The sequence below is a fragment of the Palaemon carinicauda genome, unplaced genomic scaffold (genome assembly GCF_036898095.1).
Source record: "Palaemon carinicauda isolate YSFRI2023 unplaced genomic scaffold, ASM3689809v2 scaffold165, whole genome shotgun sequence".
NCBI classification, from domain to species: Eukaryota; Metazoa; Arthropoda; class Malacostraca; order Decapoda; family Palaemonidae; genus Palaemon; species Palaemon carinicauda.
In genome coordinates this window covers 10,001-34,029 of record NW_027169203.1, presented here as the reverse complement: position 1 = coordinate 34,029, position 24,029 = coordinate 10,001, and the positions used below count along the sequence as shown (strand labels likewise).

General features: G+C 33.9%; 3 protein-coding genes across 4 annotated transcripts in view; 2 read left to right on the top strand and 1 right to left on the bottom strand.

Moving 5' to 3' along the window:
- The window catches only part of Sar1 (Secretion-associated Ras-related 1), a 32,017-nt gene extending 22,821 nt beyond the window's left edge, over nucleotides 1–9,196 (bottom strand). Inside the window, exon 1 of one of the 2 annotated variants that reach the window (XM_068368186.1) lies at nucleotides 9,101–9,196. The gene's annotated coding sequence lies outside the window, so the exon portion shown is untranslated. The other variant, XM_068368183.1, reaches the window with a different exon arrangement.
- LOC137635732 (luc7-like protein 3) lies at nucleotides 5,865–7,022 on the top strand. Its single transcript, XM_068368182.1, has 2 exons — nucleotides 5,865–5,901; nucleotides 6,583–7,022. Exons 1-2 carry the CDS (start codon nucleotides 5,865–5,867, stop codon nucleotides 7,020–7,022), a joined length of 477 nt encoding a protein of 158 aa, XP_068224283.1.
- Nucleotides 9,197–23,012: 13,816 nt separating the features above from the next.
- Nucleotides 23,013–24,029, top strand: part of LOC137635730 (F-box/LRR-repeat protein 16) — a gene marked incomplete at its 3' end in the record, with an annotated part of 1,961 nt that continues 944 nt past the window's right edge. Inside the window, exon 1 of the mRNA XM_068368181.1 lies at nucleotides 23,013–24,029. This exon is cut by the window's right edge and continues 944 nt beyond it. Within this exon, the coding sequence (XP_068224282.1) occupies nucleotides 23,743–24,029 (287 nt within the window).

The following is a 24,029-nucleotide window of genomic DNA, read 5'->3' as shown; positions in this document are numbered from 1 at the left end:
TTCAAGTCTTCAAAAAAGAAAAAAAATGTATTGGCAATTTTACAAAAAAAATAAATTTCAAGTCAAAAAAAGAAAAAAAATGTATTGGCAATTTTACAAAAAATAAATTTCAAGTCGTCAAAAAAGAAAAAAAAATGTATTGGCAATTTTACCAAAAATATAAATTTCAAGTCAAAAAAGAAAAAAAAATGTATTGGCAATTTTACAAAAAAATAAATTTCAAGTCATCAAAAAAGAAAATAAATGTATTGGCAATTTATATATATATATATATATATATATATAAAAAAAGATGTATCGTTGACCTTCGAGTCATACTTAACACAAATGTGACGACAGCTACGAATGACAGACTCTTTCAAACTCCTCCGTACGAGATAAAGAAAAAAAAAACTGAGTAATTCTTGCTGTACTTCAAACCTTAGGCTAAACTTTGTACAGAGCTTTTAACAGCATTTAATAAAACTTATAGATATGCTTTCGATCACTTGTTTACTAGCGCAGCGACTTTGTTTTTCAGGCAGCTTTGCCACCAGTTTATCTTTTGCTAAACACAGCGTTGTTGCACATGCATCTTCTTACAATGCACGCCTGTTAGACATCATATTAGCCGTGAAGTGTACTGCAATTAATGGCTAATACAAAAAAGAATTGCAAACATAGGTAATAAGGTCAGATTGTGAGTGATAATTAGTAGTTGTAGAAGTTGAATGGTAACAAAACCAAACTGGAGAGGACGCTCAGGAGAGCGCAGACCTCTGCCGCGGCAGCTTGTTTCTCGACCTTGCCCTTGATCTTTGACCTTAACGTGTAATAGTTGGAGTGGATTTTCATATACTCTAATATGAACCATGTTTGAAGTCTCTGCGACAACGATGTTCAAACTTATGACTGATTACCTGATGTGAATTTGATATTTTGCTTGACCTTTAACCTTCCAAAATTTAATTTCCAGCTTTTTACATGAATTAATCCATAAAAGTTTCATTAGACTTTCTATACTTTGTTTCGTTCTCTTGCTTGAGGGTACACTCGGGCACACTGTTCTAATTTCTCTTCCTCTTGTTTTGTTGAAGTTTTTATAGTTTATATAGGAGATATTTATTTCAATGTTATTTGTAATATTTTTTCCCTTGTTTCTTTCCTCACTGGGCTGTTTTCCCCATTGGAGCCCCTGGGCTTATAGCATTCTGCTTTTCCAACTAGGATTGTAGCTTAGCAATTAATATTTTTTTCCCTTGTTTCCTTTCCTCACTGGGCTATTTTCCCCATGGGAGCCCCTGGGCTTATAGCATTCTGCTTTTCCAACTAGGATTGTAGCTTAGCAATTGATATTTTTTTTCCCTTGTTTCCTTTCCTCACTGGGCTATTTTCCCCATGGGAGCCCCCTGGGCTTATAGCATTCAGCTTTTCCAACTAGGGTCGTAGCTTAGCAATTGATAATAACGATAAAATCAAACTCAACGACGTACATACGACGCGTAGCAGTTATGTCACAATCGCGCTTATTTACCTTCTCCGTCAGATTGTGGTTTTAATCTAATCTAAGGGAACTTTAATCACTCTATTATCGTTGTCTCCCCGACTTGTTTGTTTGCGTCGTGGTGGAGGGCAGATAACGGAAGCTGTTTTTTTTTATATCTTGTCTTTTTATAGCCTTTGGAGTCCTACTTTTGAAACTCGGAAAGATTATATTTTATAGCCTTCAGAGTCCTACTTTTGAAACTCGGAAAGATTATATTTTATAGCCTTCGGAGTCCTACTTTTGAAACTCGGAAAGATTATATTTTATAGCCTTTGGAGTCCTACTTTTGAAACTCGGAAAGATTATAAGTCTTTTTATAGCCTTTGGAATCCTACTTTTGAAACTCTGAAAGATTATAAGTCTTTTTTATAGCCTTTGGAGTCCTACTTTTGAAACTCAGAAAGCTTATAAGTTTTTATAGCCTTTGGAGTCCTACTTTTGAAACTCAGAAAGCTTATAAGTCTTTTTATAGCCTTTGGAGTCCTACTTTTGAAACTCAGAAAGCTTATAAGTCTTTTTATAGCCTTTGGAGTCCTACTTTTGAAACTCGAAGATTATGAACCGCCGTCTTTGATGTAGGAGCATTGCAAGAAAGGGGAGGGGGTTGTCAGTGAACCCACATTCTATTATTATTATTATTATTATTATTATTATTACTAGCAAAGCTACAACCCTAGTTGGAAAAGCAGGATGCTATAAACCCATGGGCTCCAACAAGGAAAACTAGCAGAGTGAGGAAAGGAAATGAAAAACAAGATACGTAATGAACAATTGAAATAGAATATGTTAAGGTAACAATGTTGGAAAAATAGCCCAGTGAGGAAAGGAAATAAGGAACTAAACTACAAAGGAAGTAATGAACAATTGAAATAAAAGATATTAAGGAGAGTAACATTAAAATAGGTCTTTCATACATACAGTAAACTATGAAAGGGATTTGTCAGCCTGTTCAACTTAAAAACGTTTAAGAATTGTCATTTTAAACAGGAATATTGTGCTATAGTAAATATTGACCCACGTTTTAATTACTGACACAGTCCTCGCTAACCAAACTACAGTGTCTGGAGAAGCGTCTACTGTTAAATTCACACTTGATTCATTCTTGTATTACATCATAATCTGGTAAAAATTTGATAAAAATCTTACTATATATGATAAAAAAAACCTTTAGCAAGGCATTTAAGGAATAAACGTACACGGAACGTTAGAAAAGTAGGGGTTAAATAGAAGTGGTTGAAAGTACTTTTTAACCCTTTTACCCCCAATGACGTACTGGTACGTTTCACAAATCTCGTCCCTTTACCCCCGGTGGACTTAATGGTACGTTTCACAAAACTCGTCCCTTTACCCCCATGGACGTGCTGGTACGTTTCACAAAACTCGTCCCCTTTACTCCCATGGACGTACCGGTACGTCCTTGCAAAAAAACTTCTATTTACATTTATTTTTGCATATTTTTTATAACTTTATGAGAAACTTCAGGCATTTTCCAAAAGAATGAGACCAACCAGACTTCTCTACAACAAAAATTAAGGCTGTTAAGAGCAATTTGAAAAAAATATTAGCTAAATGTGCTCGAAATTTAACCTTATGGCGGGGGGTAAAAGGGTTAAGAAAATAATATTAATATTTCTATACAGTACGTCATGAAATTAACCCTTTTTACCCCCAGGCTATTTAGAAATTTCCAACCCTTAACCCCCAAGGGGTTATTTTTATCCCAGCACATTTTGCAGTATATTTTTTTTAAATTGCTCTAAAAGCCTTAATTTTTGTCATAGAGAGGTCAGGTTGGTCTCATTCTCTTGGAAAATGCCTGAAGTTTCTCAAAAAATTATCAAAAATATGAAAAAAAAAATTTTATTGCATTTTTTTTGCAATGACGTACCGGTACGTCCAAGGGGGGATAAAGGGATGGCTTTTGTGAAACGTACCAGTACGTCCTTTGGGGGTAAAAGGGTTAAAAGGGTAAAAACTTGGTGCTGCTATAGTGTGATTCCTACCATCAGGCTTCTACTAGGGTGCGAGTCCTACCATCAGGCTTCTACTAGGGTGCGAGTCCTACCATCAGGCTTCGACTAGGGTGCGAGTCCTACCATCAGGCTTCGACTAGGGTGCGAGTCCTACCATCAGGATTCTACTATAGTGTGATTCCTACCCTATTTTTCGGGGTATGAGGTGATTCCTAGCAAAGGAGGCTAGATAAAACACTTCTTGACAATATTTTAATCTATTCTACTCTATAAAACATACTCAAAAAACCCATAAAATCCCAAATTTTAGGTTATTTGTATTTTTCCTAACAGTACTTAACTCGAACTACTATACTCCTAAAAAAGTAGTTCGAGGCAAGTACTTAGTGTTGGAACAAGCGCACTTTAGGTTAGGTTAGGTAAAATGGTAGTTTTCTTTACACCGTTTGTTTAATTAGTTGGTTTGGTAACGCTTAATCGAGGCGTTACTCTTGTAATAACACCTTGGAAGGGGGAATATTACATTATTTGGCTGTTTTGCTTGGTAGGAATCACGTTATAGTAGATTTGAGTCCCCACAATGAGTTAGGAACAGAAAAAGAGGGTAGGAATCAACCTATAGTAGCACCAAAAATTCTTTTTGATCACATATTTCAAGATCGGCAGCATTGCTAACAGCTTATCTTTTGCTAAACACGAGATCACCTTCTACAATGTACAGCTGCCAGACGTCTCGAAGTCTACCGAACTTCCTGTGATGTGTACTGGAATTAATGATGGAAAGTATACATGAGAACAAGGGCTGCAGATGTGTGAATTAATATTACTAAAGTAACAGAAAAATCATAAACCAGATGCTGAAAAGACTAGACGGTTTTAAATTCGTTTAATACAAGACTGTCTCGAGTTACGACAATTCGACATTAAGAACGGGCTGCCATAGGGTAGTGAAAAAATTCCTTTAACCTAATTTCCAGTTACGAAATCTGGCGTTTTGATGCGGCCGACTACTTGCCGACGCAGAGATCAACCGAGGTAAGAATTAGGGCATTATTACACCCTCTTTATTTACAATACTAATTCAAGACTTTAAGACTCTAATTTATGGATATTTTTTACTTTTTGGGTTCGATTAATGTCTGGACGGCGTAAGGGAGACTTCTTAGGAAAGTGTGCAGTACGACCACAGGAATAAAGTCGAGTAATTCTTACGTGTACATGTATTACTTATTGTCTGCTAGTACTGTATAAGTAAGTAATTCTCTGTATAGGGTACAGATATTTGTATATGTTCAACTAATGCTGATGAACGACAATAGAAAACGGGATTGAAAACATCCCATCGTATACGCTCATTTAACCCTTTTACCCCCCCGGGGTATTTGGAAATTTCCAACCCTTAACCCTCAGGGGGTTATTTTTTCCAAGCACATTTTGCAGTATATTTTTTTTAAATTGCTCCAACAGCCTTAATTTTTGTCATAGAGAGGTCAGGTTGGTCTCATTCTTTTGGAAAATGCCTGAAGTTTCTCAAAAAATTATCAAAAAATATGAAAAAACTAATTTTCATAGCAATTTTTTTGCAAGGACGTACCGGTACGTCCATGGGGGTAAAGGGATGGCTTTTGTGAAACGTACCAGTACATCCTTTGAGGGTAAAAGGGTTAAGTAAGGAAGTTTTTAAGTGCGATGAACACGGCTACGAAAGTGGTATGTTTTCTGTGCGTCAAGAAGGTCGGGCAAAAAGAAAACCTCAGGTGCCTTGATCATGTCTATATTGCTTGGTTTAGATTAGGGTAATTTTCATTTTAATAGGGACTATGATAGGCCTGAACAAGTTAATATAAATAAAGTAAGAATGGCACACAATATATTTTAAGGCGTTTCAAATATCATCGATGACGATACCTAGCGCATGCCGACAGCTGTTCATCTATGGTAGTCACCCTCAAAAATAAAGTGTTCATGCCAGAAATAATAAAAATTATTCAAAATATAAAATAAATAACCACCTTATTTTATCCAAACAGTTTGATTTCCTACTCTATAATTCTACCGTAAAGCTATGGACGCTCCCCTATACCGGTAAACGTCAAAACTTAAATTTCCAGGTATATATTTACCCAAGCACCAGTCGGGTCTATAGCAATGTTCGATTAATAAAGAGCACTCTATCCTACAGTAGACAAAAGCTAAGGGAAGGGCGCGGTTCTCAGGTAGGTTCGTGAGGGAAATACACCGAGATGTTCTCGTTCACTAGGGACAGAGAACAATATACGAAGTTCCCGTTTGTCATATCTTGACCTAGTTCGGTTTAGTTACCAAAAGTGCCTAACCCGACCTTAGACATTGTGTTCTCAGACGTTATGTATAGAGAACCATCTGAAAGGTTCATGAGTGGAGGTATAGCCGAATAACTTGGAAATCTACAATTAAAAGTAAATGTTAAATTTTCGTATCTAAATTTTCCTAAGGTTCACTTTAACCCTTTAACCCCCAGGCTATTTGGAAATTTCCAACCCTTAACCCCCAGGGGGTTATTTTTTTCCCAGCACATTTTGCAGTAATTTTTTTTAAATTGCTCTAACAGCCTTTATTTTTGTCAGAGAGGTCAGGTTGGTCTAATTCTCTTGGAAAATGCCTGAATTTTCTCAAAAAATTATCAAAAAATATGAAAAACAAATTTTTATAGCATTTTTTTGCAAGGACGTACCGGTACGTCCATGAGGGTAAAGGGATGGCTTTTGTGAAACGTACCAGTACGTCCTTTGGGGGTAAAAGGGTTAATCTGCATCCGTGGCAATGGTAGTCACGCGGCCGCCACAGTTCCCTCCATCCCACTAGTTCATAGTAACTGGCTAGTTATTGACTTTACATCGGCACCTGTATTACAGTGATGTATTTTAGTTATACAGAAACAAAACCCCATCTTTTTACAATCTTAATCTCGTCACGAGAATAACGTCGGGAAAAGTATAATAACATGTAAGTGATGTGAATAACAGTACTATAAACTTGCATTTTGGAGCAGTTGGAGTGTCGACTATCATAACTCAAAAGGTGTCTACTTTCATAACTCAATAGGTGTCGACTATCATAACTCAAAAGGTGTCGACTACCATGACTCAAAAAGTGTCGACTATCATGACTCAAAAAGTGACGACCGTCGTAACTCAAAAAGTGTCAACTATCGTAACTCAAAAAGTGTCGACTATCGTAACTCAAAAAGTGTCAACTATCGTAACTCAAAAAGTGTCGACTGTCGTAACTCAAAAGGTGTCGACTGTCGAAACTCAAAAAGTGTCGACCATCATAACTCAAAAAGTGTCGACCATCATAACTCAAAAAGTGTCGACTATCATAACTCAAAAAGTGTCGACTATCATAACTCAAAAAGTGACGGCTCTCTCAACTCAAAAAGTGTCGACTATCATAACTCAAAAGGTGTCGACTATCATAACTCAAAAAGTGTCGACCATCATAACTCAAAAAGTGTCGACTATTATAATTCAAAAATATTTTAATTACGTTAATAACAGTATACTGTATAGTTTATATGGTATTCCCTAACCAGATTTAGATATTCTTTTGTCTGAAGTTACTATAGTCCATTTCCCGACTCGCGGCGGTGCCCTTTTAGCTCGGAAAAGTTTCCTGATCGCTGATTGGTTAGAATTATCTTGTCCAACCAATCAGCGATCCGGAAACTTTTCCGAGCTAAAAGGGCACCGCCGCGAGTCGGTGCAAATATGCATCGCTAAAAGAAATGGACTATAGTTTGAAACGCATAGCAGTCCAAGCTTAGCCTGATAATTATGTGTGTTCAACATCGAGCCAACATTTATGTTATGATATTAATCACGGTCGATTAGGGTAAAAATATTTCTTAGGGATATTCAGCATTCAAAAGATTAGTATTTTATACACTTTGGCAATAACTTGGTTAAAAACTATGCCCATGAAAAGCATTCAAACAGATACTTGGGGGTGTATGTATGATGACGGCCAACTAAGAATACGGCAGTGTAATGGGAGGTCGCAGGAGCCTCGTTAGGTAAGGACACAGCTTGTAGGTTAGGTTAGGTGGTGTCCATTTACTATGCATGCAGGAGGAACAGGCCGCTAATATACAAAGGCTCCAAATGGACGGCAAATAAACTTTCCCCTTAACATAACCTACAAGACATGTCCTTAGCTACTTAATTGATGATTGCCCTGCGACACCCCCCCTTACATTGCTGGGAGCCTTTGTATATCAGCGGCCAGTTCCTCACGCATTGTTAAAAATGGACATCAACTAACCTGACCTTTTCCCCCCTAACCTCACCTAAAACCCATGTCCTTACCTACTTACCTAGCGGGGGGGGCCGTTACCCCCCTTACACTCCCGTATTCTAAGTTAGCCATAACACATACAGGTGGCCGCTATTTTACATACACCCACACTGCCGTATTCTTAGTCAGCCGTCATCATATATACAGGTGGCCGCTATCATACATACACTCCCATACCTGACCACAATTCATTACAACACACTCCTTTATTGTGTATATATATTGCTCGTATGTATGCACTCAAAATTTCAAACATTTTGGCAACATTTCTTTAACTAGAACGTTAGCATAAACATATTTCTAGATTGTATTGGGCGTACTTCCTACCTTTGGTGGAGTGCAAGTTAATTTCGATGGTAATGATACTTATTCTGTTTATACAATATAAAATTGGTTATTATAATTGATAAATTGGGGTAAATTGGGTCAGTAAATCGTAGATTATGACGCAGTAAAAATCTATTTGTTCGGGTTTAAAAACGGCAAAAATTGGAGTAAATATTAACGATATAACTGGTTATATCCTTCAGTAATAGCCATGCTGTTTATATCATACATAGTTCGAAAGAAAAATATTAAAGGCTGGGTCATCGTACATTTCTACACCGAGGAAATATGAACGGTTCAGGGGTAAATATATATAGTCAAATAACCAGGAAATTTTAAAACTAGGAACCCTTGAATGGTTAATGCTAAACACCTAAGAATGTATACGATAAAGTGAACGGAAAGGCTGCAGTATAGGACCAACAGAACAGCCCCTAAGTAGTTTTAACAAAAATAACAAAATAACTGGGAAATATTTAACTAAGTCATTATATAAACGTATTATAGAACGTACATACGGTTCATGAGTATATATACAACCATATAATTATGAAACCTCCAAGACAAGGTCATTATATATCGAAAAACAGACGAACGGTGCACGGGTATAGTTTAACCAAAAGACTCGCTTCCCGTAAAGTAGGTTAACCGGAAAAATAACCAACCACACAACGCAAACAAAACTTCTCATACATAAATGGGATAAAAACAACATCACAAAACATAAAAGGATAAAACAGGAACGGTTAAAACAAGATAAACTGGAATAAAAAAAAAAAACTCGAAGAATATTTTGACACTTGCAATCAGCTGAGATGTCGGTCTTTCGGCTTCTCCTCCTCTGTATTTTCCCTAGGCGGGGAAATAACTCCTCACGAGGGAACCTAAGGGAACAATTGCGTTCTGGACGGAGAAAAATCCTCCGAGGGAGTTCACTTACTTTGATAAAAACCGCGTATAAGATTTTTGGCACCTAGAGGAGCATTATACTGCCAAGTACAAGTTATAAGGGACGGGAACGTCGACGTCCTGGGAGAAGAAGATGATCCGGAGAGGGTTTGTTTACGTTTTCAACTCTCTATAAGTGAATGAATCGTTGCGTTTTTGTTTTACTTCCTTATTTATATACTTAAAAAAACGTATTATAAAATACATATTATATATAAATATGATATATAAAAATTCAATTTATTTATTATGACTTTTTTTATATAAAAATAATATCATTAACAACAAATAAGTTTTTAAAACAAGTCTTTCTAGCGGCGCAACTTTTCCAGTTCCGTCGTCTATATTTCTTCCCTGTTGGAACTTCTGTGACGTAAACATCATCCGGGACTTCGGCTTGTCGGGACCCCGCCAAATTTTGACTGTTTAAATTTCTTGCTGTTTAAAAAACGGCAAAAATCGGAGTAAAAATTAACGATATAACTGGTTATATCATTTCATGATACCCATTCTGTTTATACAATATGAAATTGGTTATTATAATTGATAAATTGGGGGTAAATTGGACTGTTTAAATTTTGACTGTTTAAAAAAACGGCAAAAATCGGAGTAAAAATTAACGATATAACTGGTTATATCGTTTCATGATACCCATTCTGTTTATACAATATGAAATTGGTTATTATAATTGATAAATTGGGGGTAAATTGGACTGTTTGAATTTATTACTGTTTAAAAAAACGGCAAAAATAGGAGTAAAAATTAACGATATAACTGGTTATATCGTTCCATGATACTCATTCTGTTTATACAATATGAAATTGGTTATTATAATTGATAAATTTGGGTTAAATTGGGTCAGTAAATCGTAGAATAAGGCGCAGTAAAAATCTATTTGTTCGGGTTTAAAAACGGCAAAAATCGGAGTAAAAATTAACGATATAACTGGTTATATCGTTTCATGATACTCATTCTGTTTATACAATATGAAATTGGTTATTAAAACTGATAAATTGAGTCAATAAATCGAAAAATAAGGCGCAGTTAAAATCTATTTGTTCGGGTTTAAAAACGGCAAAAATCGGAGTAAAAATTCGCTATATAACTGGTTATATCGTTTCATGATACTCATTCTGTTTATACAATATGAAATTGGTTATTATAATTGATAAATTGGCGTAAATTGGGTCAATAAATCGAAAAATAAGGCGCAGTAAAAATCTATTTGTTCGGGTTTAAAAACGGCAAAAATCGGGGCAAAAATTAACGATATAACTGGTTATATCCTTCAGTAATAGCCATGCTGTTTATACCATACATGATATATTATTTATATTGATATAGTTAGGTAAATTACTTCATTAAATCGTATATAGAATGTCTTTGATATTAAAAACCGCAAAATAATGAGCAAAAAACTGCGCAATTTAACTGGTTATATCCTTCTACGATAACCAGACTGTTTATACCACGCATAATGAGTTATTATAATCATCAAGTTAATTCATTTGCTTCGATATATCGTAAAATATGGCACAATATCCATTGATTTTAGTAAGAAAATGGACAGAAAACCGCAATTTTACTGGTTATATCCTTCTACGATAACCAGACTGTTTATACCACGCATAATGAGTTATTATAATCATCAAGTTAATTAATTTGCTTCGATATATCGTAAAATATGGCACAATATCCATTGATTTTAGTAAGAAAATGGACAGAAAACCGCATTTTAACTGGTTATATCCTTCTGTAATAACCATACTGTTTATATTATATATAGTGAGTTAATATAATCATCAAGTTAATTAATTTGCTTCGATATATCGTAAAATATGGCACAATATCCATTGATTTTAGTAAGAAAATGGACAGAAAATCGTAATTTAACTGGTTATATCCTTCTACGATAACCAGACTGTTTATACCACGCATAATTAGTTATTATAATCATCAAGTTAATTAATTTGCTTCGATATATCGTAAAATATGGCACAATATCCATTGATTTTAGTAAGAAAATGGACAGAAAATCTTAATTTAACTGGTTATATCCTTCTGTAATAACCATACTGTTTATATTATATATAATGAGTTAATATAATCGACCGAGTGAGATAATTTGCTATAATATATCGTAAATATAAGGCGTAGTAACCCTTGGGTTGTTTAAACCAGCGTTAGGACTTAAAGATACGTCAGCATTGTCATCTGTGACGTGTTTGCATTTTAAAAACAAAAGATATTTTTAATGAATATACGTGCGTTAAATACGCTAACAATGCGTATTTATAAGGTTTCTTTAAATCGAGTTACTATTTTTATATAGTATTTGCGTATCTGTAATAAATATTTTATTTCTATTTTACCTTGAAGACATATTTAGATAAGTAGGCTACAAGATTCAAAGTCCATCTGGCTCTCAATACGCACGTCTTAAGCACAAAGACTCTCTCTCTCTCTCTCTCTCTCTCTCTCTCTCTCTCTCTCTCTCTCTCTCTCTCTCTCTCTCTCTCTCTCTCTCTCTGTGTGATCTAGTTAACTCGGTTCGAAGAATCAAGAACCAAAATATTTGTTAAGACGTAAAACGAAACAAAAGTAATATTATACACACACACACACACACACACACACACACACACACACATATATATATATATATATATATATATATATATATATATATATATATATATATATATATATATGTATGTTCTTAGTACTTTGTTTACCAGGTTAAAACTTTAATCAAGCTATCTCTCTCTCTCTCTCTCTCTCTCTCTCTCTCTCTCTCTCTCTCTCTCTCTCTCTCTCTCTCTCTTTGTTATTGGTTTTTGAAAATTGATACAGTTGAAAACACAGACATACACACACACACACACACATATATATATATATATATATATATATATATATATAGATATATATATATATATATATATATATATATATATATATATATATATAAATAGATATATATATATATATATATATATATATATATATATATATATATATATATATATATATATATATATATATATATATATATATTACCTTCTAAGCTACAGCGCTAGTTGAAAAAGCAGGATGCTATAAGCCCACGGGCCCCAACAGAGAAAATAGCCCAGTGAGAAAAGGAAGCAAGGGAAAATAAAATATTTTAAGAACAGTAACATTTAAATAAACATTTCCTATAGAAACTATAAAAACTTAACAAAATAAGAGGAAGAGAAATGAGATAGAATAGTGTGCCTAAGTGTACCCTCAAGCAAGAGTATAGGAATATGATATCTGGTGTTCCTCAGGGTAGTGTTCTTGGCCCACTACATTTATTATTATTATTATTATTATTATTATTATTATTATTACTACTACTACTATCCAAGCTACAACCCTAGCTGGAAAAGCAAGATGCTATAAGCCCAGGGGCTCCAATAGGGAAAAATAGCCCAGTGAGGAAAGGAAATAAAGAAATAAATAAATGAAGAGAACAAATTAACAATAAATCATTCTAAAATAAGTAACAACGTCAAAACAGACATGTCATATATAAACTATTAACAACATAAAAAACAAATATGTCATAAATAAACTATAAAAAGACTCATGTCCGCCTGGTCAACAAAAAAGCATTTGCTCCAACTTTGAACTTTTCAAGTTCTACTGATTCAACCACCCGATTAGGAAGATCATTCCACAACTTGGTAACAGCTGGAATAAAACTTCTAGAGTACTGCGTAGTATTGAGCCTCGTGATGGAGAAGGCCTGGCTATTAGAATTAACTCCCTGCCTTGTATTATGAACAGGATAGAATTGTCCAGGGAGATCTGAATGTAAAGGATGGTCAGAGTTATGAAAAATCTTATGCAACATGCATAATGAACTAATTGAACAACGGTGCCAGAGATTAATATCTAGATCAGAAATAAGAAATTTAATAGACCGTAAGTTTCTGTCCAAAAAATTAAGATAAGAATCAGCAGCTGAAGACCAGACAGGAGAACAATACTCAAAACAAGGTAGAATGAAAGAATTAAAACGCTTCATACTATAGCCTATACACATGACATGGGGTTTGGCCTAGAAAACAAGCTTGTTGCATATGCAGATGATGCTACTCTCTTTGCATCAATTCTATTGAATGTAGATCTGGGGTTGCTGAATCCCTTAATAGAGATCTAGCTAAAATTAGTGCATGGTGCAAATTATGGGGTATGAAGTTGAATCCTAACAAAACTCAATGTATGATTGTAAGTAGGTCAAGGACGGTGGCTCCTCAACATCCGGATCTCAGCATTGATAATGTTTCTTTAACTTCGTACGACTCTTTTAAAATTTTAGGTGTGATTCTCGACAGCAAATTTACTTTTGAGAAACACATTAGGTCTGTGTCTTCTTCCATTGCCTCCCCCCCCAAAAAAATGGCTTATTGAGAAAGTCTTTTAAGATTTTTGGTGATCAATCTATTCTGAAGAAGTGTTTTAATTCTTTCATTCTACCTTATTTTGAGTATTGTTCTCCTGTCTGGTCTTCAGCTGCTGATTCTCATCTTAATTTGTTGGACAGAAACTTACGGTCTATTAAATTTCTTATTCCTGATCTAGATATTAATCTCTGGCCCGTCGTTCAATTAGTTCATTATGCATGTTGCATAAGATTTTTCATAACTCTGACCATCCTTTACATTCAGATCTCCCTGGACAGTTCCATCCTGTTCGTAATACTAGGCAGGCAGTTAATTCTAATAGCCAGGCCTTCTCCATCATGAGGCTCAATACTACACAGTATTCTAGAGGTTTTATTCCAGCTGTGACAAAGTTGTGGAATGATCTTCCTAATCGGGCAGTTGAATCAGAATTTCAAAAGTTCAAAGTTGCAGCAAATGTTTTTATGTTTTTATAGTTTATTATTATTATTATTATTACTATCCAAGCTACAACCCTAATTGGAAAAGCAAGATGCTATAAGCCTAGGGGCTCCAATAGGGAAAAATAGCCCAGTGAGGAAAGGAAATAAGGAAATAAATAAATGATCTATTTAAATGTTGTTACTGATATCAATGTATATTGTTTACCAATTCTCATAAATGTGTCTTATTCGACATTTCGCCATTTTTTCTACACCGAGCTGTTTTCCTTGTTGGAGCCCTTGGGCTTGTAGCATACAGTTTTCAAATTAGTGGTGTAGTTTGGCTGATAATAATAATAATAATAATAATAATAATAATAATAATAATAATAATATACATTTGTATATGTGTCTAAGTATATATGTATATATATATATATATATATATATATATATATATATATATATATATATATATATATATACATACATACATACATACATATATCTATATATGTATATATATATATATATACATATATATATATACACATATATATATTTATATATATATGTATATATATATAATATATATATATATATATATATATATATATATATATATATATATCTATATCTATATATATACATATATATATATATATATATATATATATATATATATATATATATATATATATATATATATATATATATATATATATATATATACATACATACATACACACATACATATATCTATATATGTATGTATGTATATCTATATATATATATATATATATATATATATATATATATATATATATATATATATATATATATATATATATATATATATATATATATATTATACATCTCTTAATATCTGGATTCTCTCTACTTTGGGATCAGAGCCCCAAGGGGGAATCAACTCAAAGATAATAGCTTCTGGTCTGCCAGGGAATCGAACCCGGGCACAAGAAACTGGGGTTCCATTGAATAATAATTATTATTATTATAAGCTAAGCTACAACCCTAGTTGGAAAAGAAGGCTGTTATAAATAAAAGGGCTCCAATAGGGGAAAATAGCCCAGTGAGGAAAGGAAATAAGGATATGAATAAACTAAAAAGAAGTAATGAACAATTAAAATAATATAGTATTAATATTAAAACGGATATTTCATATATAATTATAAAAACTTCAACAAAACAATAAGAGAAATAAGATAGAATGGTGGTGTGCCCGAGTGTACCCTCAAGCAAGAGAACTCTACCTCAAGACAGTGGAAGACCAAGGTACAGAGGTCATGGCACTACCCAAGACTAGAGAACAACGGTTTGATTTTGGAGTGTCCTTCTCCTAGAAGAGCTGCTCCAGTTCAGTCTAGTTCGAATAGCAAAAGAAATATGTTTACAGTGTCGACGAGCTTAAACCATAGAATAGACTGAGAGATAGAGATAGAGTTAGAGATAGAGATAGAGATCTTCTTAAAGTAGATGAACTAAATAGTAGACCTGGAGTAGACACGTTAGACAATGCCAGAGTTAACGGGAGAGTCCTAAATCTACTCGGGATCATGTTTTTTTAAAGTCAATATTATTATTAATATTTTTAAATTAGGATAATAACAATATTATTATTAATATGCTGCCCCAAGTCTATACAACAAGCTCCCAGTAGACATCAGAAAGACAAGATATTATCAAGGCTTTCGAAAGGAAACTGGAGACTTTCTTGTTCTCTAAGTGCTTCTATAATGTGGATTTGACAATAAACTAGCAATAGGAGGTGGGAATGACTGAATGACTTGGAATATATAATATAAAATGACTAAACAGAGCAAGATTTTCCAGCAGTATAGGACCAAAAAGGCAGCCCTTAATCTCTCTCTCTCTCTCTCTCTCTCTCTCTCTCTCTCTCTCTCTCTCTCTCTCTCTCATTATATATTAACCACATTAGCCTTTTTTCATATCCATAATATTTATCCCACTTCCAGTAACTCTTCATTTCATTCTCTCTCTCTCTCTCTCTCTCTCTCTCTCTCTCTCTCTCTCTCTCTCTCTCTCTCTCTCTCATAATATATATATATATATATATATATCAAAGAGTATATTTTCTTAAATCATTTGACTGACCAGACATACTCATGGATCCTTCTCTCTGGTTACGGCTCATTTCCCTTTGCCTACACATACACCGAATAGTCTGGCCTATTCTTTCCACATTCTCCTCTGGCCTCATACACCTGACAACACTGAGATTACCAAACAATTCTTCATCCAAAGGGGTTAACTACTGCACTGTAATTGTTCAGTGGCCACTTCCCGCTTGGTAAATGTAGAAGAGACTCTTTAGCTATGGTAAGCAGCTCTTCTAGGAGAAGGACACTCCAAAATAAAACCATTGTTCCTTAGTCTTGGGTAGTGTCATAGCCTCTGCACCATGGTCTTTTACTGTCTTCAGGGTACACTCGGGCACACTATTCTATGTTTCCTTATTTCCTTACCTCACTGGGCTATTTTCCCTGTTGGAGCCCTTATAGCATTCTGCTTTTCCAACTAGGGTTGTAGCTAAGGTAATAATAATAATAATAATAATAATAATAATAATAATAATAATAATAATAACAACAACAACAACAACAATGATAATAATAATAATAATAATAATAATAATAATGATAATAATAATAATAACATTATTATTATAATTATTATCATTATTATTATTGTTGTTATTATTATTAATAATAATAATATTATTATTATTATTAGTATTATCATTATTATTATTATTATTATTATTATTATTATTATTATTATTATTGTTAATAATAATAATAATAATATTATTATTATTATTAGTATTATCATTATTATTATTATTATTATTATTATTGTTAATAATAATAATAATGTTATTATTATTATTATTATTATTATTATTATTATTATTATTATTATTATTATTATTATTATTATTATTGTTAATTATAATGATAATAATAATAACAATAACATTATTATTAATAATAATAATAATAATAATAATAATAATAATAATAATAATAATAATAATAAAAATAATAATAATAATAATAATAAATTATATCATAGTAATTTGGTCATAAAAAACATCTATAATTGCTCGTTTAATAATAACATTTTCTGCATCTATCTTAAGACCACAAGAAATTGAATATATCAAATATATTTACTGGGGGCAAGTAGACGGTCTAAAAACGGATAGTTCAGGCTTACGGGAGCAAGGTACGTGTATGTGTAAACACCAGCTTAAGATATACATTGATAAAAACATCGTAAAAGAAAAATATCGAATATATAAATCTTTTTCCTTCGCTGATAACTTCAGTCTAGTTCGAATAGAGGATAATAACATTATTATTATTATTATTATTATTATTATTATTATTATTATTATTATTATTATTATTATTATTCTTAATGTCAATATATTATCTGTGTTTCTTATTATATGTCCTGCTCATGTCCATTTCAAAAATAATAGATTCATATTTTCATTTCTTTTAATTTTAATTTTCTATTATAATTATATATTCCCTTATTCAATAAACGAATTATATTTCTTTCATGTGAGTGTGTTTTAAAAGGTCGAATATATTTAATGCACAAACACACACACATACACACACACACACACACACACACACACACACACATATATATATATATATATATATATATATATATATATATATATATATATATATATATATATATATATATACTATATATATGTATATATATTTATATATGTACACATATATAATAATAATAATAATAATAATAATAATAATAATAATAATAATAACAGTATATACATCATTATTATTATCATATATACAGTATATATATATATATATATATATATATATATATATATATATATATATATATATATATATATATATATATATATACATATATATATATATATATATATATATATATATATATATATATATATATATATATATATATATATAAATATATGTACACATATGATATACATATAATGATAATAATAATAATAATAATAATAATAATAATAATAATAATAATAATAATATATACATCATTATCATCATCATAATTATTATTATTATTATTATTATTATTATTATTATTATTATTATTATTATTATTATTATTATTATTATTATTACTTCATACATATATAGATACCTATAAAATATCATTAATAATAATAATAACAATAATAATAATAACAAAACAGAGAGAGAGAGAGAGAGAGAGAGAGAGAGAGAGAGAGAGAGAGAGAGAGAGAGAGAGAGAGAGAGAGAGAGAGAGAGAGAGAGAATTATAGATCGCTTGAAAACGTACTAGTGAATTTAATCAATATTTTGTAAGGGTGTTGGAGGCCGACGGGAAGGGCTAACTCCAGAATTCACTACATGCTTCTGTTTTTCTTGTTCTTGTGAATGTATTAATTGTGGTGTTTAAGATGTTTTTAAGATTGTTAAATGTTTTTGAATGTTCAAATGTTTGTATATAGTTTATTTATTCCCTTATTTCCTTTCCTCACTGGGCTATTTTTCTCTGTTGGAGCCCTTGGGCTTATAGCATCCTGCTTTTCCAACTAGGGTTGTAAATTAGCTAATAATAATAATAATAATAATAATAATAATAATAATAATAGTAGTAGCACTAATACTAGCATTTTCCTAATACTATTAATAGCACATTAATAACTAGGTTGGTACTGTTATTAGACTGCTATTACAACTAGGCTGGTACTGTTATTAGACTGCTATTACAACTAGGCTGGTACTGTTATTAGACTGCTATTACGATTAAAAATGCTATCAACTCAATCTTTATAAGTGAAACACTGTTACTAGCATGACTGCTAATAGCTAAGTATTAATGCTTAATCCGCTGCTACTAGCCTAAGATCTTCACTAGCAAGATCTTCACTAGCCAAGAACTGGTCTCTAAACCAAAGCCATAAGCCTAGTATCATTAATAGCAACACTACTAGTAGGCTGATATCAATAGCCTATTGCCTACTACTAGCCTAGGCTGGTGCTATTATTAGTACATATGCTACTAGCCCATAGCTGTTCCTAGTCCCACTGCTACTGGACTAGTAATATTAGCCTAGTATCATCACTAACACCACTACTAGTAGGCTGATATCACTAGCCTATTGCCTATTACTAGCCTAGGCTGGTGCTATTATTAGTACATATGCTACTAGCCCATAGCTGTTACTAGTATCATTACTAACACCACTACTAGTAGGCTGATATCACTAGCATATTGCCTATTACTAGCCTAGGCTGGTGCTATTATTAGTACATATGCTACTAGCCCATAGCTGTTCCTAGTATTATTACTAACACCATTGTCACATTTCTAATGCATTAATAGCATAGTACTATCAATATATCTGCTGACGCTAGCCAGTGCTATTAAAACAGCTTCCACTAGCCGGTGGCTAGCACTAGTAGCCTACTATGGCAACTAGTTTTGTCTTGTAATAATAATAATAATAATAATAATAATAATAATAATAATAATAATAATAATAATAATAATAATGCAGTCTTGAGTTTTCCTATTAAAATGGCAGTAGGCCTATTCTTGTCTTAAGTTATCCTGTTAAAATGGCAGTAGGCCTATTCTTGTCTTGAGTTATCCTGTTAAAATGGCTGTAGGTCTACTGCAATCTTGAGTTATCCTATTAAAATGACAGTAGGCCTATTCTTGTCTTAAGTTATCCTGTTAAAATGGCAGTTGGTCTACTGCAATCTTGAGTTATCCTATTAAAAGGGCAGTAGGCCTATTCTTGTCTTAAGTTATCCTGTTAAAATGGCTGTAGGTCTACTGCAATCTTGAGTTATCCAATTAAAATGACAGTAGGCCTATTCTTGTCTTAAGTTATCCTGTTAAAATGGCAGTTGGTCTACTGCAATCTTGAGTTATCCTATTAAAATGGCAGTAGGCCTATTCTTGTCTTAAGTTATCCTGTTAAAATGGCTGTAGGTCTACTGCAATCTTGAGTTATCCTATTAAAATGGCAGTAGGCCTATTCTTGTCTTAAGTTATCCTGTTAAAATGGCAGTAGGTCTACTGCAATCTTGAGTTATCCCATTAAAATAGCAGTAGGCCTATTCTTGTCTTGAGTTTTCCTGTTAAAATAGCAGTAGGCCTATTCTTGTCTTAAGTTATCCTGTTAAAATGGCAGTAGATCTACTGCAATCTTGAGTTATCCTATTAAAATGTCAGTAGGCCTACTCCACCCTAGAGTTATCCTATTAAAATAGCAGTAGGCCTATTCTTGCCTTGAGTTATCCTCTTAAAATGGCAGTAGGTCTACTGCAATCTTGAGTTATCCTATTAAAATGTCAGTAGGCCTATTCTCGTCTTAAGTTATCCTGTTAAAATGGCAGTAGGTCTACTGCAATCTTGAGTTATCCTATTAAAATGGCAGTAGGCTTACTCCACCCTAGAGTTATCCCATTAAAATAGCAGTAGGCCTATTCTTGTCTTGAGTTATCCAGTTAAAATGGCAGTAGGTCTACTCCACCCTAGAGTTATCCTATTAAAATGGCAGTAGGCCTACTCCACCCTAGAGTTATCTTATTAAAATGGCAGTAGGCCTATTCTCGTCTTAAGTTATCCTGTTAAAATGGCAGTAGGTCTACTGCAATCTTGAGTTATCCTATTAAAATGGCAGTAGGCCTACTGCAATCTTGAGTTATCCTATTAAAAGGGCAGTAGGTCTACTGCAATCTTGAGTTATCCTATTAAAATGGCAGTAGGTCTACTGCAATCTTGAGTTATCCTAATAAAAGGGCAGTAGGTCTACTGCAATCTTGAGTTATCCTATTAAAATGGCAGTAGGTCTACTGCAATCTTGAGTTATCCTAATAAAAGGGCAGTAGGTCTACTGCAATCTTGAGTTATCCTATTAAAAGGGCAGTAGGTCTACTGCAATCTTGAGTTATCCTAATAAAATGACAGTAGGTCTACTGCAATCTTGAGTTATCCTATTAAAATGGCAGTAGGTCTACTGCAATCTTGAGTTATCCTAATAAAAGGGCAGTAGGTCTACTGCAATCTTGAGTTATCCTAATAAAAGGGCAGTAGGTCTACTGCAATCTTGAGTTATCCTATTAAAATGGCAGTAGGCCTACTGCAATCTTGAGTTATCCTATTAAAAGGGCAGTAGGTCTACTGCAATCTTGAGTTATCCTATTAAAAGGGCAGTAGGTCTACTGCAATCTTGAGTTATCCTATTAAAAGGGCAGTAGGCCTACTGCAATCTTGAGTTATCCTATTAAAAGGGCAGTAGGTCTACTGCAATCTTGAGTTATCCTATTAAAAGGGCAGTAGGCCTACTGCAATCTTGAGTTATCCTATTAAAATGGCAGTAGGCCTACTGCAATCTTGAGTTATCCTATTAAAAGGGCAGTAGGTCTACTGCAATCTTGAGTTATCCTATTAAAATGGCAGTAGGCCTACTGCAATCTTGAGTTATCCTATTAAAAGGGCAGTAGGTCTACTGCAATCTTGAGTTATCCTATTAAAAGGGCAGTAGGCCTACTGCAATCTTGAGTTATCCTATTAAAAGGGCAGTAGGTCTACTGCAATCTTGAGTTATCCTATTAAAATGGCAGTAGGTCTACTGCAATCTTGAGTTATCCTAATAAAATGGCAGTAGGCCTACTGCAATCTTGAGTTATCCTATTAAAAGGGCAGTAGGTCTACTGCAATCTTGAGTTATCCTATTAAAAGGGCAGTAGGCCTACTGCAATCTTGAGTTATCCTATTAAAAGGGCAGTAGGCCTACTGCAATCTTGAGTTATCCTATTAAAAGGGCAGTAGGTCTACTGCAATCTTGAGTTATCCTATTAAAAGGGCAGTAGGCCTACTGCAATCTTGAGTTATCCTATTAAAAGGGCAGTAGGTCTACTGCAATCTTGAGTTATCCTATTAAAAGGGCAGTAGGCCTACTGCAATCTTGAGTTATCCTATTAAAAGGGCAGTAGGTCTACTGCAATCTTGAGTTATCCTGTTAAAATGGCAGTAGGCCTATTCTTGTCTTAAGTTATCCTCTTAAAATGACAGTAGGTCTACTGCAATCTTGAGTTATCCTATTAAAATGGCAGTAGGTCTACTGCAATCTTGAGTTATCCTGTTAAAATGGCAGTAGGCCTATTCTTGTCTTAAGTTATCCTCTTAAAATGACAGTAGGTCTACTGCAGTCTGGAGTTATCCTATTAAAATGGCAGTAGGTCTACTGCAATCTTGAGTTATCCTGTTAAAATGGCAGTAGGCCTATTCTTGTCTTAAGTTATCCTCTTAAAATGACAGTAGGTCTACTGCAGTCTGGAGTTATCCTATTAAAATGGCAGTAGGTCTACTGCAATCTTGAGTTATCCTATTAAAATGGCAGTACTGTACTCTCTCTCTCTCTCTCTCTCTCTCTCTCTCTCTCTCATTGATCTAATCGAGTGTTTCTACGATTTTAGTAATCGAATTATATGTAAAAATCCCCTAGACTCTCTCTCTCTCTCTCTCTCTCTCTCTCTCTCTCTCTCTCTCTCTCTCTCTCTCTCTCTCTCTCTCTCTCTCTCTCACAGAAATCAAACACTTGGGTTTGAAGTGTTCAGTGATGTTGCTGTTTTAAGTGTTGCAAATATCGGCCGTCTAAAATGATTTCAATAGTAGCAAGATCTGTTATTTCTCCGTCTATTTCTATCGTCTACGAATAGACGGGATGGAATAATGATGATTAAAGTTGTATATAATTCAATAATTATAAAATTTTTTATCTAATTTAAATAATTTATTCAAATATTTAAAAAAAAAAAATATTTTTTTACGGTGCGCGTGTTGGGAATTAGTCTACACTCCCCCACCACCCCCCCCCCCCCCGCGCTCCTCCCAGGGGGGGGATCTCCGCAACCCCCTACCCCCCCATCCCGCTCATATACCCCCACCTCCTCCAGTAAACACAGTCAGTCCATCGCCAGCCACGGTTAGGCAAACACGCGTCCTGGCAATCGTCTGACCCTTTATAAAGCTCCTATTGGCAATCTATAGATTTCCGTTGCCTATTTAGATTATATAAAAGGGCGAAGATTAACTATATATATTCAGTGCTTACGAAGGAGTGATACGAGAAGCATCGTTGTAGAGGGTTTGGTTTTCCAGACTCGCTGGAAGAGGTTTTCCAGATTCGCTGGAAGAAGGAGGAAAAAGGGTGTGTTTGTGTGTGTGCGTTTCTGTATATACGAGTGTATTTTTCATTCGGTGTGTGTATATCTGACATACACATATACACGGTGTATTCAAGAGCAGTGTTTATTATATATATTGGAAAAAAAGAGGAAATTTTGACGTATTTAAGTGAAATATGATTTGAGTTTTAACGGATTTTGGAATTCTCGACTCAAATTTTGAGTTGGATAAGAAAATTCAATTTGTGAATTGAATAGAAATCTATTGAAATTATTCCAGGCCACATGAGCTCCATAGATAGATAGATAGATAGATAAATAGATAGTACAGAGGCCTATCTATTATTATTTTCATTTAAACGAAGTAGACATGTGGGATTTCGACTCCTGGCCACTTACAGAACCAAAGGTCGATCCTTCGAAGCCAGCCTATGATGGCAGCGTCCTCCTGCTGCTGGGGCGGCCCTTCTAGTGTCCTCCTCCTTGTCCGTCGGTGCATGTTCTGAAAGGGCGTGGGCGCAGTTCATGTCCCTCACAGCCCAGGAGGTGGTGGAGCGCGCGGGCGTGGAGTTATCGAAGTGTATCACGGGGTTAGGTCTCCGGTCTCGAAGCAAAGACAGGGAGGCGAGAGGGGACTCTGCTACTGCAGGAGGCTGCGCTGGTGGCAGTACCTCCTCCGGCGGTAGTGGAGGAGGAGGAGGGTCTATAGCAGCTGGAGGAGGAGGAGGAGGAGGAGGAGGAGGGGGAGGAACAGGATCTGGGGCTCTAGACCCGAAAATGGGGTCGGTTCGGAGACCCGGGGTCATGGAAAA